General features: G+C 38.4%; 1 protein-coding gene across 3 annotated transcripts; it reads left to right on the top strand.

Annotated features, from left to right (window-relative positions):
* Positions 1-2,943: 2,943 nt before the first annotated feature.
* On the top strand, positions 2,944-10,723 carry LOC116251140 (protein HEAT STRESS TOLERANT DWD 1). 3 transcript variants are annotated; one of them, XM_050076950.1, is made up of 16 exons: positions 2,944-3,152; positions 3,693-3,794; positions 4,258-4,422; positions 4,853-4,929; positions 5,008-5,058; positions 5,132-5,238; positions 5,391-5,469; positions 5,554-5,721; positions 5,845-5,943; positions 8,517-8,685; positions 8,772-8,878; positions 8,989-9,131; positions 9,240-9,312; positions 10,018-10,136; positions 10,221-10,338; positions 10,460-10,723. In XM_050076950.1, exons 4-16 carry the CDS (start codon positions 4,882-4,884, stop codon positions 10,580-10,582), a joined length of 1,404 nt encoding a protein of 467 aa, XP_049932907.1. In that variant the 5' UTR covers positions 2,944-3,152; positions 3,693-3,794; positions 4,258-4,422; positions 4,853-4,881; the 3' UTR covers positions 10,583-10,723. The 3 variants fall into 3 exon arrangements, with proteins under 3 accessions (XP_049932907.1, XP_031481089.1, XP_031481088.1); XM_031625229.2 differs by lacking the exon at positions 3,693-3,794; XM_031625228.2 differs by lacking the exons at positions 3,693-3,794; positions 4,258-4,422 and having other exon boundaries at positions 2,945-3,152.
* Positions 10,724-12,369: the final 1,646 nt, after the last annotated feature.

Below are 12,369 nucleotides of genomic sequence, written 5' to 3'. Positions count from 1 at the left end.
ACTTAAGTCGTCAAAGCGTACACATAGATAAAATGATTGAAAAGCAAAGTTCAGAGCTTGTTTACAACAATCGTTTGAGATTGAAGGCATCTGTGGACACAGTTCGTTGGTTGGCGTTCCAAGCTTGTGCTTTTAGAGGCCATGATGAAAGTTCAAGTTCATTAAATCAATGTAACTTTATTGAGTTCATTAATTTTGAATGAATGTCCTTATGTATATTATGTTCATTGTTTTGCTCATAGATTACAACTTGCACTTGTTGCAGCTTCAAGAGAAGTTGTTGATGTTCATAGCTTTTTTGAATAGTTGACATATATAATTAATGTTGTTAGTGCAAGCAGTAAACGCAATGATGAATTGCACGAAGCTCAAGCAAACGAAATTGCATTTAGAATTGCTACAGATGAACTTCAGACAGGAAGATGACTTAATCAAATTGGATCACTACAACGGTCTGGTGATACTAGATAGGGATCTCATTTTTCGTCCGTGTGTAGTTTGATAAAAATGTTCTATGCAGCATGTGTAGTATTGGAAAATTTAAGAGATAATGGATCAACATATCAAATACGGGGTGAAGGTAATTCAGCTTACAAAATGATAACATCATTTGACTTTGTATTTATTTTGCATTTGGTACAAGAAATTTTGGGACAGAGTGATATTCTTTGTCAGACATTACAGAGAGAAAGACAAGACATTCTAAATGCAATGGTTTTGGTTTGTAATTCAAAAAAGTTTCTACTGGTTGGGATTCATTTATAGATACTGTGAGAGCATTTTGTATGACACATGATATCCCTATTCCAGATATAGATGCTCAATATTTTGTAAGAGGATCACGTTCTTGTCGTGAACATAATTTCATTACAGTGAGACATCATTATCATGTTGATATTTTTATTGCTGCCATTGATTCTCAGTTGGTAGAGTTGAATAATAGATTTAATGAGAATTCTATGGAAATACTTCGTTTGATGTCGACATTCAACCCTAGAGATCAATATGAGTCGTTTAATGCACAAGATGCATACACTCTTGCACAGAAGTTCTATCTTGAAGATTTTCTTGACTCAGATTTTATGAGTTTAAATTATCAGTTGAGACATTACAAGAATGATATTTGTCATCATCCAAGTTTTCAAAATTTGGGTACACTATCAGATGTATGTGAAGTATTGATACGAAGTAGAAAAAGTGAAGAATATCCTTATGTATACAGGTTGCTTAGTCTCATTCTAACACTTCATGTCTCCACTGCAACCATAGAAAGGGCATTCTCTGCTATGAAACTTATTAAAACAAGGTTGCGTAACAAAATGGAGGATGAATTCTTTGCAGATTGTCTATTTTTGTATATTGAAAAAGAAATTGCTCAAATGTTTGATTCGGATAATATCATTGATGCCTTTTATAAGATGAAAAGCCGTAGAGCACAATTACAATAGGTAAAGTATTTTGTTGCATCCTTTTTATGTTAATGTTTATTTGAGTTATTATTTAGTTGCAATAATAAATGATATATTTTTTATTTACATTTTATTGAATGATGATATGGAACTATTTTCAATAAAAATAAAGGCAAAAACAGATTGTATTGTATAGAAAGAATGCAAAATTGCTTGTTTTAGGTAAGTAATATTTATTTTGGTTTTCTAGTTTGTAAATATCTTTGTTTGCTATATTTTTGTTGTGATGTTTGTATGTCCACTTTATGTTCACACCTACGTCACTGTAATAGAAATAGAGCACCTTATCTGTTTAGGATAGATCGCGTTTTGTGCTAATGACACAAACAATTATTAAAATGTGCTGTAGGACAGGTCGCGCTTCACGTTCATGACGTGGACAATTTTATACGACATATGTTCACTTTTAATACACTATGGTTTGCAAATGTCTAAAGTGTGTGAGTATATATATATAATGTATTACAGTTAGTTGGACTGTTCGGCCCGCCCTGAGAAAAAATCCTGGCTCCGCTCTGGAGGGAGGGGGAGCCCACGAAGGCCATGGCTCCACCCCAACCAAATAAAAAAAAAAAAACTGAAGTTTTTGTTTTTGCCTCCATATATTTTTTGAACGTGAGCTCAATTTAGTACTACCCAAATTCAACCCACAAAATCCAGCTTCCATTTGGCGTGCTCCTGAAACTGGCTTTGCCCCTGTTCAGTCCTTGTTCAAAGTGTTTATACCTCACCTGAAGTCACTCAGTAAGAAAATTTAACATTTTAGTAAGTTTTAGTTCATACTCATCAAGTGATGTAGTGCTCCTTGAGCTAAAAGAATTCTTGCATACGATTCTTTTAGTTTTCAAAATTTTCAAAATCACTCTCTTTAGTTTAGAAATTTTTAAATAATTTCTTCCGTAAAACTTACGGACGTAGCAGTTTATTTCTTCCAACCGGAACTTTTTTTGGGTTATCGCCGACGGCCGGCCTCGTCCTGGCAAGGTAGCTTCAAGCCCTCTCTTTCTCTCTTGTCCTCATCTGAAGGCCGACAGTGAAGGCGCGTGTCCCCTCCTCTTTTTTCAAGCAAGCGGCGCACTTTCTTCCTTTCTCTTGTTTGTCCGTCAGAATCATCTTTTCCCGGTAGGAGAAAGAGAGGGCTCCGGCGATTGAACGGCTCTGTCACCGAGTAGCTTTTTTTATTTTCTTTTTGCTACTCAGCGACAAATTAATTAATTGTGATTGGTTTGTGGTGATTTTTTGTGTTCATGTTCAAAAAGCCGACCGACTATGTGATGGAGCATATTTGTTACGCCCTAAGTCTTTTAAAAGGGCTGTTTAGAGAATTTTTTAAAACCTATTGTGTTTGTGGAAATCTTACACATTTTCAGGGTTCATTTTGAAAATTTATGAGGGGGAGGGTTTATCGAGCCCTGCCGTTTGATTGTCGGGGAGAATACTGCACCGAGTGAATGTTATCAACCTTTGTCATCAAACAATGTTAAGATTTCCATGGTAAATGAGTACGAGGAGGGTAAAGTTTCCGACTTTTTTCGAGACTTTTTTGTTGCCCGTTAGGGCTTCCTCTTTGGCACTTCTTCGAAGCTCTTCGTCGCAGGTCTGCCTTCTTCCGCATCTTCCATTGTTCTACCGCCTTCCAGGCTTCCACCCGCAGCTTCCCTCGCCGTCACCCATTCGCAGGAGGTATGCCACTCTCTCTCTCTCTCTCTCTCTCTCGCGCCCGCGCGCGCGCGACGTCGGCCATGGCCGACGCAGGGAGGCCCTCCCGACTGGATGTATGCGTTGGCCATGGGAGCCCCTTTCTTTGTCTTTCTATTCCTTTTTTTTTTTTTCCCACAATCTCTCTCGTTCTTTTTCTTTTCCACCGATGCTGGAGGCGCTGCGTCGGCTATGGCCGCCCCACCTTGCAAAAAAATTTGGATCCTTCCAGGGCTACCATGGCGGACGCGAAGGGAGGAATTGTATATACATTTTTTTTTTTCTAGTCGTGCTTCATCTGTATGCTGTGTTCATCGTTCTGCTTTAGCTGCATGTATATATACTGTGTTGTTTTGTTTTCATAACCTATTTGACTAATTTCATTTTTGTCTTATGAATTACCGATTTTCTCTTTCCTCGGCTTTTCCTTTGCCTTTCGGTGTTGCTTGGATAAGCAGGTTGCTGTTCTGTAATGCTCACAAGTAAAACAAATTTAAGCTCATTAGTTTGTATTAACTTCTTCAGATATACCCAATTATATCAGTAGGTACAGTGGTTAGGATCGATGGTGATGATGATGACAACCTATTTGCTGTTTTTACAGCCCTTACTATGGATAGATGATAGGTAAGCTTTCCCCTGTTCCTATGGATGGATAAGCAGGTTGCTGTTCATGTACTTGTTCCTTCCTCACAGACAGTAGGATGCTCAAATTTTTTTGTAGTTTGTGATTCTTAAATACCATCTACAAGAGAGCAACTTTGAAGATAGAGTTGCAGATTACATGCAAATCGATTCCTAGATAGCAGTACTTTTAATATAGTTATTTGGATGCCCCCATTAAAAATGCGAGTGTACCTACGTGAAAATGGAGGAGAACAAAAAAATACCACACCTTCCAACGGTCACCTAAAAAGTCTCTCATTTACCCTGTACACCAAACACAGTTAATTTTACCCTACAAAATTCTACCCTGCCATCAAACAGGGCCTCTTTATGGAAGAAGAGAATTTTTCCTTTTTTTTTTTTTTTCCAGCATTCTTTTCCATCGTAAATTTACCATTCTAAATTCTTCCCTGCCCTCAAACAGGGCCTAGTAAGGAAACAGAGAGGGTTAGATAGAGCGAGAGAGGGAGACAAACAGAACGGGAGAGGCAGCGGTCACCCACACCGGACTCTTCCCTTGCATCGTCGGTGCCGGATAGGCAACGTGCAGCGCGTGCGGGCGCGCCTCAAGCGCGTCTGTGTGACATAGGTCTGTGGATTGGTTCCCCTTGGCTTATATCGCCAATATCTTTGGTGCATTTTGTATTTGATCTGTACTTGTTCTCAATTGCTTGGATTTGTTGGAAGGATGTTTTTTTCCCTCGATGGTAGAAGGATGTAGCACAAAGATGTGCCTTGTTGCAAATTTATCATGCTCTTCTTCTTTCTCTTTTTCTGATCCACGACTGAGAATTTGCAGGGTGGATTAATCAGGAGACAGTATTGTTAGTTTCACTGAAATATCTTAGCTTTTCCAAAGATGCTGTGCAAAAAGTTGCGATAAATTGATGATACATTCTAAAACATAGGATAATCTCCTAATTTTTTACCCATCTATGGTACTCTGCTTTTTTCCTGAGTAAGCCCCTTGATGTCTAAAACGTGTGGTTTATATTTTTCATTTTGTTGGCATTATTCAGTTATTGTAGGTAACGACTAGTCGTTAGCCATGGTTCGGAGCATCAAGAAGAAGAAACAATCGCAAAAGAAATCAAAGGTGCTACTTGTTTTGCAGCGTTCTTGTGAATGTTGATTGTTTTGTTTGCTAGCTAATTTGTTGATCTATGACATGTAGGCTCAGAAAAAGGGGGATGGACCTTCCACACAGAGCATAGCCCCTTCAAAGGTGTACTTTCCTCAATGAAAATGCTGAAAGATATTATTTTTATGGGGGTTTTGATAATGGATTTTTTGGATAGGTTTGGCGGCCTGGTGTGGATGCAATGGAAGAAGATGAGGAACTTCAATGCGACCCATCGGCATATGACTCCCTTCATGCATTTACTGTTGATTGGCCTTCCTTGAGGTCTGGTGACGCCTTTTGTAGCTTGGAATTGTTTTAATTAAGTTTGATTTGTGGTCAGTTTGTAATAAATATTTCAATTTTCAATTAATGGGAAAAGTTCCTTCTTGGCCTCAAGCTTCACGGTTTTGTGTAACTGTGCATTTATTCCTCAGCTTCGACATTCTGCGAGATGACCTGGGATTGACACGTAAAGAATTTCCTCATACCTTGTATTGTGTATCTGGTACTCAGGTGAATTCCCCTCCCTCCCCTTCTCCTTCCCTCCCTCTCTCCCTTCTGCCCCTGTTGATATACGTTATGGTGCTCTTATTGCAGGCAGATCAAGCATCTAAGAACTTTATTAGGATAATGAGGCTCTCCAATATCTCGGGAAGGAAAAGAAAGCTAGTGCCAGAACAATTGGAAGATAATGAGGATGACTCTGATAGTGATGAGGATGAAGATGATGATGAGAGTGGTTCGTCCAATAGTCCTACCTTGCAGGCAAGAACTATCCTCCTACTTAGTATTGTACCAGCTGTCTCATAGTAAATGTCTTTTTCATGATTATCAGGCCAATGCGCTTAGCTGCCTTTCTAATTCATGATTCACCACTTTGATGTGCAGGTGCGTTTGGTAGCTCATCAGGGGTCTGTCAATCGAATCCGCTCAATGTGTCAGCAACCACATATATGTGCAACATGGGCAGATAATGGCTTTGTTCAGGTTAGTGTAGTAAAATTTTCATAGGATCTTTTGTTCCATGGTTTCAGACTCTCAGAGATTATTGATTCATTTTATCGGTCATTACTTTCTTAAAACTTAAAAAGTGCATGTATGTGAATCCTACCGGACAGATTATGTCTGACTCAAATTTTTTTTTGTCTTCTTTTTAGTTTTAATTTGCAAATTTTGTGTGGTATGCTATGTCACCAGAGTGCGGGGTGCTGGTGCCGGAGCAGCACATCCCAAAAAATTTAGGTGCGGCGGTGCGGCGATGATATTTTATTATTATTATTATTATTAATTTATTATATATATAACAGAATAAGCATGTATATATTATTATTGCAATTTAGTTATTAATATATATAACATACTTGAATAATTGTATGCATAGAAAAATATCAGAACAACATATATTATATAAGTAATTTAGTAATATGACATTCTAACTGGGCTCGAGTGTGAGTCGATGCCGCACCCATGTCCGGTGCGCACCCGACTCGATGCAACTCGGGTGCGGCAGTAAAATAGAAGAGGTCGGTGACATAGGTGGTATGTCTTTTAGTAAATTTAGAAACCATGAGAAATTAAGATAGTTGGTGTCTGACCAGTCTTTGATGTGGAACTCTGTCTGAGGTTTTCCGTTATGGTTAGTGTCATATTCTTGAAATTTGAGAAGAGGTGAAGGTTGCAATACAAACTTCTTACTTTGTACGAAACAAGGTTGGTCTTGTCATGAAAGCCATTCATTTCCTGGACGGCATGTCACATACTATCTTCCAGTTCTTACCATAAGAACTAATGTAGTTTGTATTGTCTCATAGGCTCTCATTCACTGCTGTTAGTTAGAAGTCTTCACTTGGTATGTATTATGAGTGCAAAACTGGAAAAAAATGAAGTATATCACTATTGGCCACCTTAATTGTCATACTACTGACTAGTCGATCTAACTAATTGTGTAGTTGTCCTAGGTGCTAGTCAACTGACTTCTCTTGCATGTTGTTCACAACAACAAATATCATTCTTGCGTTTTTATCAACGAGGTTTTTCTCGGGTATTTTTCTACAAAGTTGTTTTCATCTGGAAAATCTTAGAGTTTTTTAAAAGAATAAAAAATTCAATGTATTAGATAACAATAAGATATGAACGAGAAGCTAATAAGAAGACATAAAAAAATGTCTTGTTAAAATGATAACAATGATAAAGACATAAAGCAATAAATAAAATGATGATTGAAAAAAAATGAAAACAAGAAATGAGAAAAAAAAAGAAAAATCACGGTAAATTCATTTTTAATGTTTCTTTGGAAATATCGCAAAATTTCCTGTTTTTTATCAAATTTTCATTAATATCACGATGTTTGTGGTACCATATTGGTCAGTTGGGCCGATGATGGGCCTAGTCATTGACTGGCTAGTCTTCAACGTGGACTTTTTTCTCTCTTGAATTATCAAATTTGTAAAATTTTAGTATGCCTTTTTCTGATAGTTTTCTTTTAACCTACCTTGCTTTCTTTTTAAATTTTAAATAGCTCTCTATCTTTATAGATGGGATATATATATATATATATATATATATATATATATATATATATATATATATATATATATATATATAGGTTCTCTTTATTTTTATGTGTATGTGTCTAAACACATGTATATATTTTGTGTAGTTCTATGTATATATATCTATGTGCCTCCTTAGGTTTTAAGACTGCACTGACCATGGTGCTGGATGCCATGGTAGGTACGATAACCTAGTGATCTAAGTCCTGTTAAAGTTTGGTAAGTTTCGAGACTTCATAGAGCATGGATTGGAAATTTATAAAATTACTCTGGATATCTTGCATCAACTAGAGCCTAGAGGTCTTTTCTTCTTTTAGTACTTATGTTAAGACTAGAATTGTGATTTCAAATTTTGAAATTTTTTCATCTTTCTTTAGGGCACATGCCACCACGAAGGTCTTAATTCATCAATTATAAAATTTAGTTCATGTTTTATCAAATACACCATTTTAAATTTTGCAATTAAAATCCTAACTATCCAAAAAAAAAAACAACTAGAACTAAAATTTTCATTTCAATTCCAATTCCAGTTTGAGGTGGAATTTTGTTTCTAAAATTTTGGAATCAAAATTCAAGACCATCAAACGCCTCCTAAAGAAAATGTTCCCTTTCTTTCCATGGCCATCTAGAAAAGCCCAGAACTCTTCAAATTGCATGCTTTAGTTTCTTCCTCCATCCAACGCCATTCAACTATTCCTCCACAATCCTCGTGCCACAAATATTGCAGAAAAATCATGTGCTAAACACATGGTGGTTGGGCCCACACCAGCCTTCCAAAGTTACTTTAATATTATGTTAATATTTTGATATATTTGAATATATATATATATATATATATATATATATATATATATATATATATATATATAAAAGTGCCTCACAAATATTAAAAATATTAAATTAGTGACTCCACCAAACAAAATTTTTGGCTCCGCTACTGCATCTGCTGACCACTTATGCATAGTGGTGAGTCGGACACCAGCACAGCATAATGAACTATGAATTCAGGTGTGGGACTTCTCGGCACACCTTAATTCCTTAGTAGCATCAGATCCAAGAGTGCACACTGGAGCAGCAGAAATCACTCGTCAAGCGCCATTGCAAATATTTAATGGACATAAAGATGAGGGCTATGCAATGGACTGGAGCCGTCAAACTCCTGGAAAGCTTGTAACTGGTAGAATTAGCATAATTTTTGTTTTTGTTTCCATATCATTCTTGGCGAACCTATACACTGATGGAACTATTTTTGAATGCATAAAGGTGATTGCAAGAGTTGTATTCATCTTTGGACTCCTACGACTGGTGGGAAATGGGTGATAGATAGAAATCCATTCACTGGTCACACGGCTAGTGTTGAAGATCTTCAGGTAAGAATTGCACTATGTGAAACTGCTCTTGCACTTTCTGGCCTGATAGGTTAGTAACTATGTGCCCTATCGTGTGTTCTTTTTCTTCATTTTACTTGTTCTTAATGCAGTGGAGTCCGTCCGAAGATAATGTTTTTGCTTCCTGCTCTGTGGATGGGCGGATTGCTATCTGGGATTGTCGTGAAAACAACCGCTCAGCTGCAGCATATATAAATGCTCATAGTACAGATGTCAATGTCATATCATGGAATCGGTTGGTGAATTTTCATGGTCGCTGAGGCTTTTACGTTAATTTTTTTAATCCTTTTCAACTTTTAAATTTTTTAAACACAATCAGCTGACTTTCTTGGATATTTTGCAGGCTTGCTAGTTGCATGCTTGCTTCAGGCAGTGATGATGGTAGCTTTTCTATTTGGGATCTGAGAGGAATCCAGGTACGGCTTTTGCTTTCTTCTTCACTATCTATGAATCTAGAACCCTGTGAAGCAGTGATGCCACTGGATGTTGGTGGCTTATGTGCATTACAGTGTAAACTCTCCTTTGGCTTCCTCTGGACGTGAAAACTTAGGATGCAATGTTCATATAGGAGTTATCTGCTCACTTGGTTTATGATGGAATTATTATGAAATGTAGTTGAGTTCTTACACTATGTTTTTGCAATTCATAAAAAAATTACCTTAAAACTACTATAATTAGGCATACTCATCGGTGAAGATCTCATTGGCAAGGGGAAAAAGGAGTTGGGGAGAAAGTAATTATAAAAGCTTAGAATTGCAGATCGATGTGTGCCTCTTGACTTCTGCTTCTTGGGTTAAGTATTGGGTCCCCCACATTTGGTTAAGCATCTTCCATGTTTGAGTTGAGTAGGACAATATGGAAATACCTTCCCTTTGTGTTCATTCATGGAGACTATGGCTTTCGGTATTGTAGATTTAGTGACTAGTTGTTCTTTCACCCATGATTACTTGCAGTTTTCAAGGTTGTCCCAGAAAATACTTTGTGATGCAGATGAACGAGGCTGCATCTATTTAGTATTTATTTATTTACTAAGGAACCGAGACGGCAACATCAATGTTAGTTTTTGACCGTTTATGCATTTGGAAAATTTATTTCAATGCTTGCTGCTTTGCTTTGTACAGAGGCAAGATTTCTCACCTGTAGCTCATTTTCAATACCATAAGAAGCCAATTACATCAATCGAGTGGAGTCCTCATGATATGTCCGTGCTTTCTGTTTCATCGTCGGATAATCAGCTGACGTGAGCATCTAAAATTCAGGTTTCATGTCATGCCGAGGTTCTAGCACATTTCTATGTTATTAATGTTGGGTACTCGTTATTCAGGATTTGGGACTTCTCTTTGGAAAGAGATGCTGAAGAGGAGGATGAGTTTAAAGCAAAGGTGAAAGACCAGGCAAATGCCCCTGAAGATCTACCGCCCCAGCTTCTCTTTGTTCATCAGGTACTGCTCTCTACCAGTTAGCTCTTTAAAATATAAATTTCGTTTTCAAAATTTTGATGGAGAACCACTTTCACTAATAGTAATTAAAATTGGTGTTAATTGGATGGGTTTCTGCAATCAGGGCCAAAAGGATTTGAAGGAGTTGCATTGGCATAGTCAGATCCCCGGGATGATTATGTCTACTTCTGCAGATGGTTTCAACGTTTTCATACCATCGAATCTGGAGAAGACCCTAGCAGATTAGATTTCTGAGCAGACTGTATACGGTGTGTCTGAGGAAACAGTTGCAGCCATTTTGGCCAATTTTAATATTATTCGCGTCAATTTTGTGATCAGTGAGCGGTCTAGCAGGATTTAAATAAAATTATATACAGGTTTCTTCTTCTTTCCCTGTCTTTTCCTCTCTCACAGACGTGCATCCCCGCGTGTTGCCTAGTCCAGGGTGGGCAGATGGACTACATGATATGAATCTCGACCTGGTCAGAGTACTGTCAGCGGGAGGCAGATCATGTTCAGGTCTTAAAAGCGGATGGGTCATTTAGGTCCAAATTCAGATACATTTTTGGTGCCAACCTGCGCGAGTCCTAATTCAACTACTTGTTCTTTCTATGAGAAGCAAAAGAGGTGGGGTGTGTTTTGCCTCATTCCCCATTGTTACTTTGGGAATGGAATCATGGGGGCTCGTTCTTTCCAGCCTAAAATCGTAGGCGAGATGATAAGCTGAAAGGGAAAGCCTAATGTTTGCGAACAACTGAATGAAACAAACATTAAAACAATCGGAAAAGTACGAGCTGGGTGAGTGAGAGCCACACTCTTCTTTCCTCTGCCTTCCGGGCAAAAGCTGCGTGGGTGGTATCCACCAAGTATAGGGAAAATCCGCCGTCTCTTCTTTCCTCCTGACGAGGCCGGCTACCCCCTTGCTTACTCCCCTTAGGATAGGCACCAAGTATAGGTCCAGGATGCCTGAGTTCAGCCAGTTGACAACTTTATAGTGGCTTATCTTATCCCAGCTCCTACTTGAGAGGGAAGTGCGGCAGAGGTCCCCTTCTAAATCTGACACCAAATGCTTTTCCTAGAGATGTCTACTTGCAAACTGTGCTTCCACATTAGATAGTCACCGCTGGACGTGTCAAGGAAGGAAACAGTAATACTCAATCTGATTCGCCTTAAGAATTGAACAAGGAACTCCCCATCTTGCTGAACAGGCTCTCTGAATGAGAATGAGGGATCAGCAGTCGGTTGAACAATGATCTACATTTTTCGGGCCACCACTCACCACTGCAAGTTCCATTGGGCATCTTCTTTTATTGATTGCGAAGCCCTTATGGTTCTCTTCCAAGACTTAAAAGTCCTCGATCCACCATTTCCTTTGTCCCAAAGGCTGCGTTGAGCAATATATTTTTCTAGGATTAGCACACCCCAAAAGGGAGTCATGAATCATACCTTTAATTGCAAGGAAAACTAGATTTGATTGATTAATATCCTAAAGATGCCAGATACCTTTGGTTGCAAGCAACTGGTCAAGGGTGCTAGTCGTGATCCTTCTCTGCTATCCTTCTTGTTCATATAAGCATCTCTCTAGGTTTTCTCTCTCCCTCCCTCTCTCGGTTTTCCTTTCTTTCCAGACGAGGTCTATGTATATGGAAAAATTGTATCTCTTGATTAGATATGGGCTTAATTCCTTCAAGTCACAATATCTTTTAAACCCTACGCATCTCATTGACATAGGTTGAAGCACATGGGTCTGTATTGAAAGGAGAAGTGTTGGCGTCATGAATGATCGATAACCACAGGTTCTAGTTGAAGTACAGTTGAATGTTTGATGGCTTTGTTGGGACCTTCATTTGTGTGTATTACAAGAGACGGACTGGGGAACAGGAGGTCCATGAGACAGAGCAGCAGGAGGTTGCAGACCCAAAAATGTTACGGTCCATGAGGCAGAGCAACGGCATTTGGAGGATCCAAGGAAGGAGTTTTGGTGGCCCACAGTTGGGAGCTAAGGAAGTTGGAAAATGAGATTTGGTTTCTTAA

Source organism: Nymphaea colorata, chromosome 3, assembly GCF_008831285.2.
Source record: "Nymphaea colorata isolate Beijing-Zhang1983 chromosome 3, ASM883128v2, whole genome shotgun sequence".
NCBI classification, from domain to species: Eukaryota; Viridiplantae; Streptophyta; class Magnoliopsida; order Nymphaeales; family Nymphaeaceae; genus Nymphaea; species Nymphaea colorata.
This window is presented reverse-complemented; position numbering and strand designations above follow the sequence as displayed.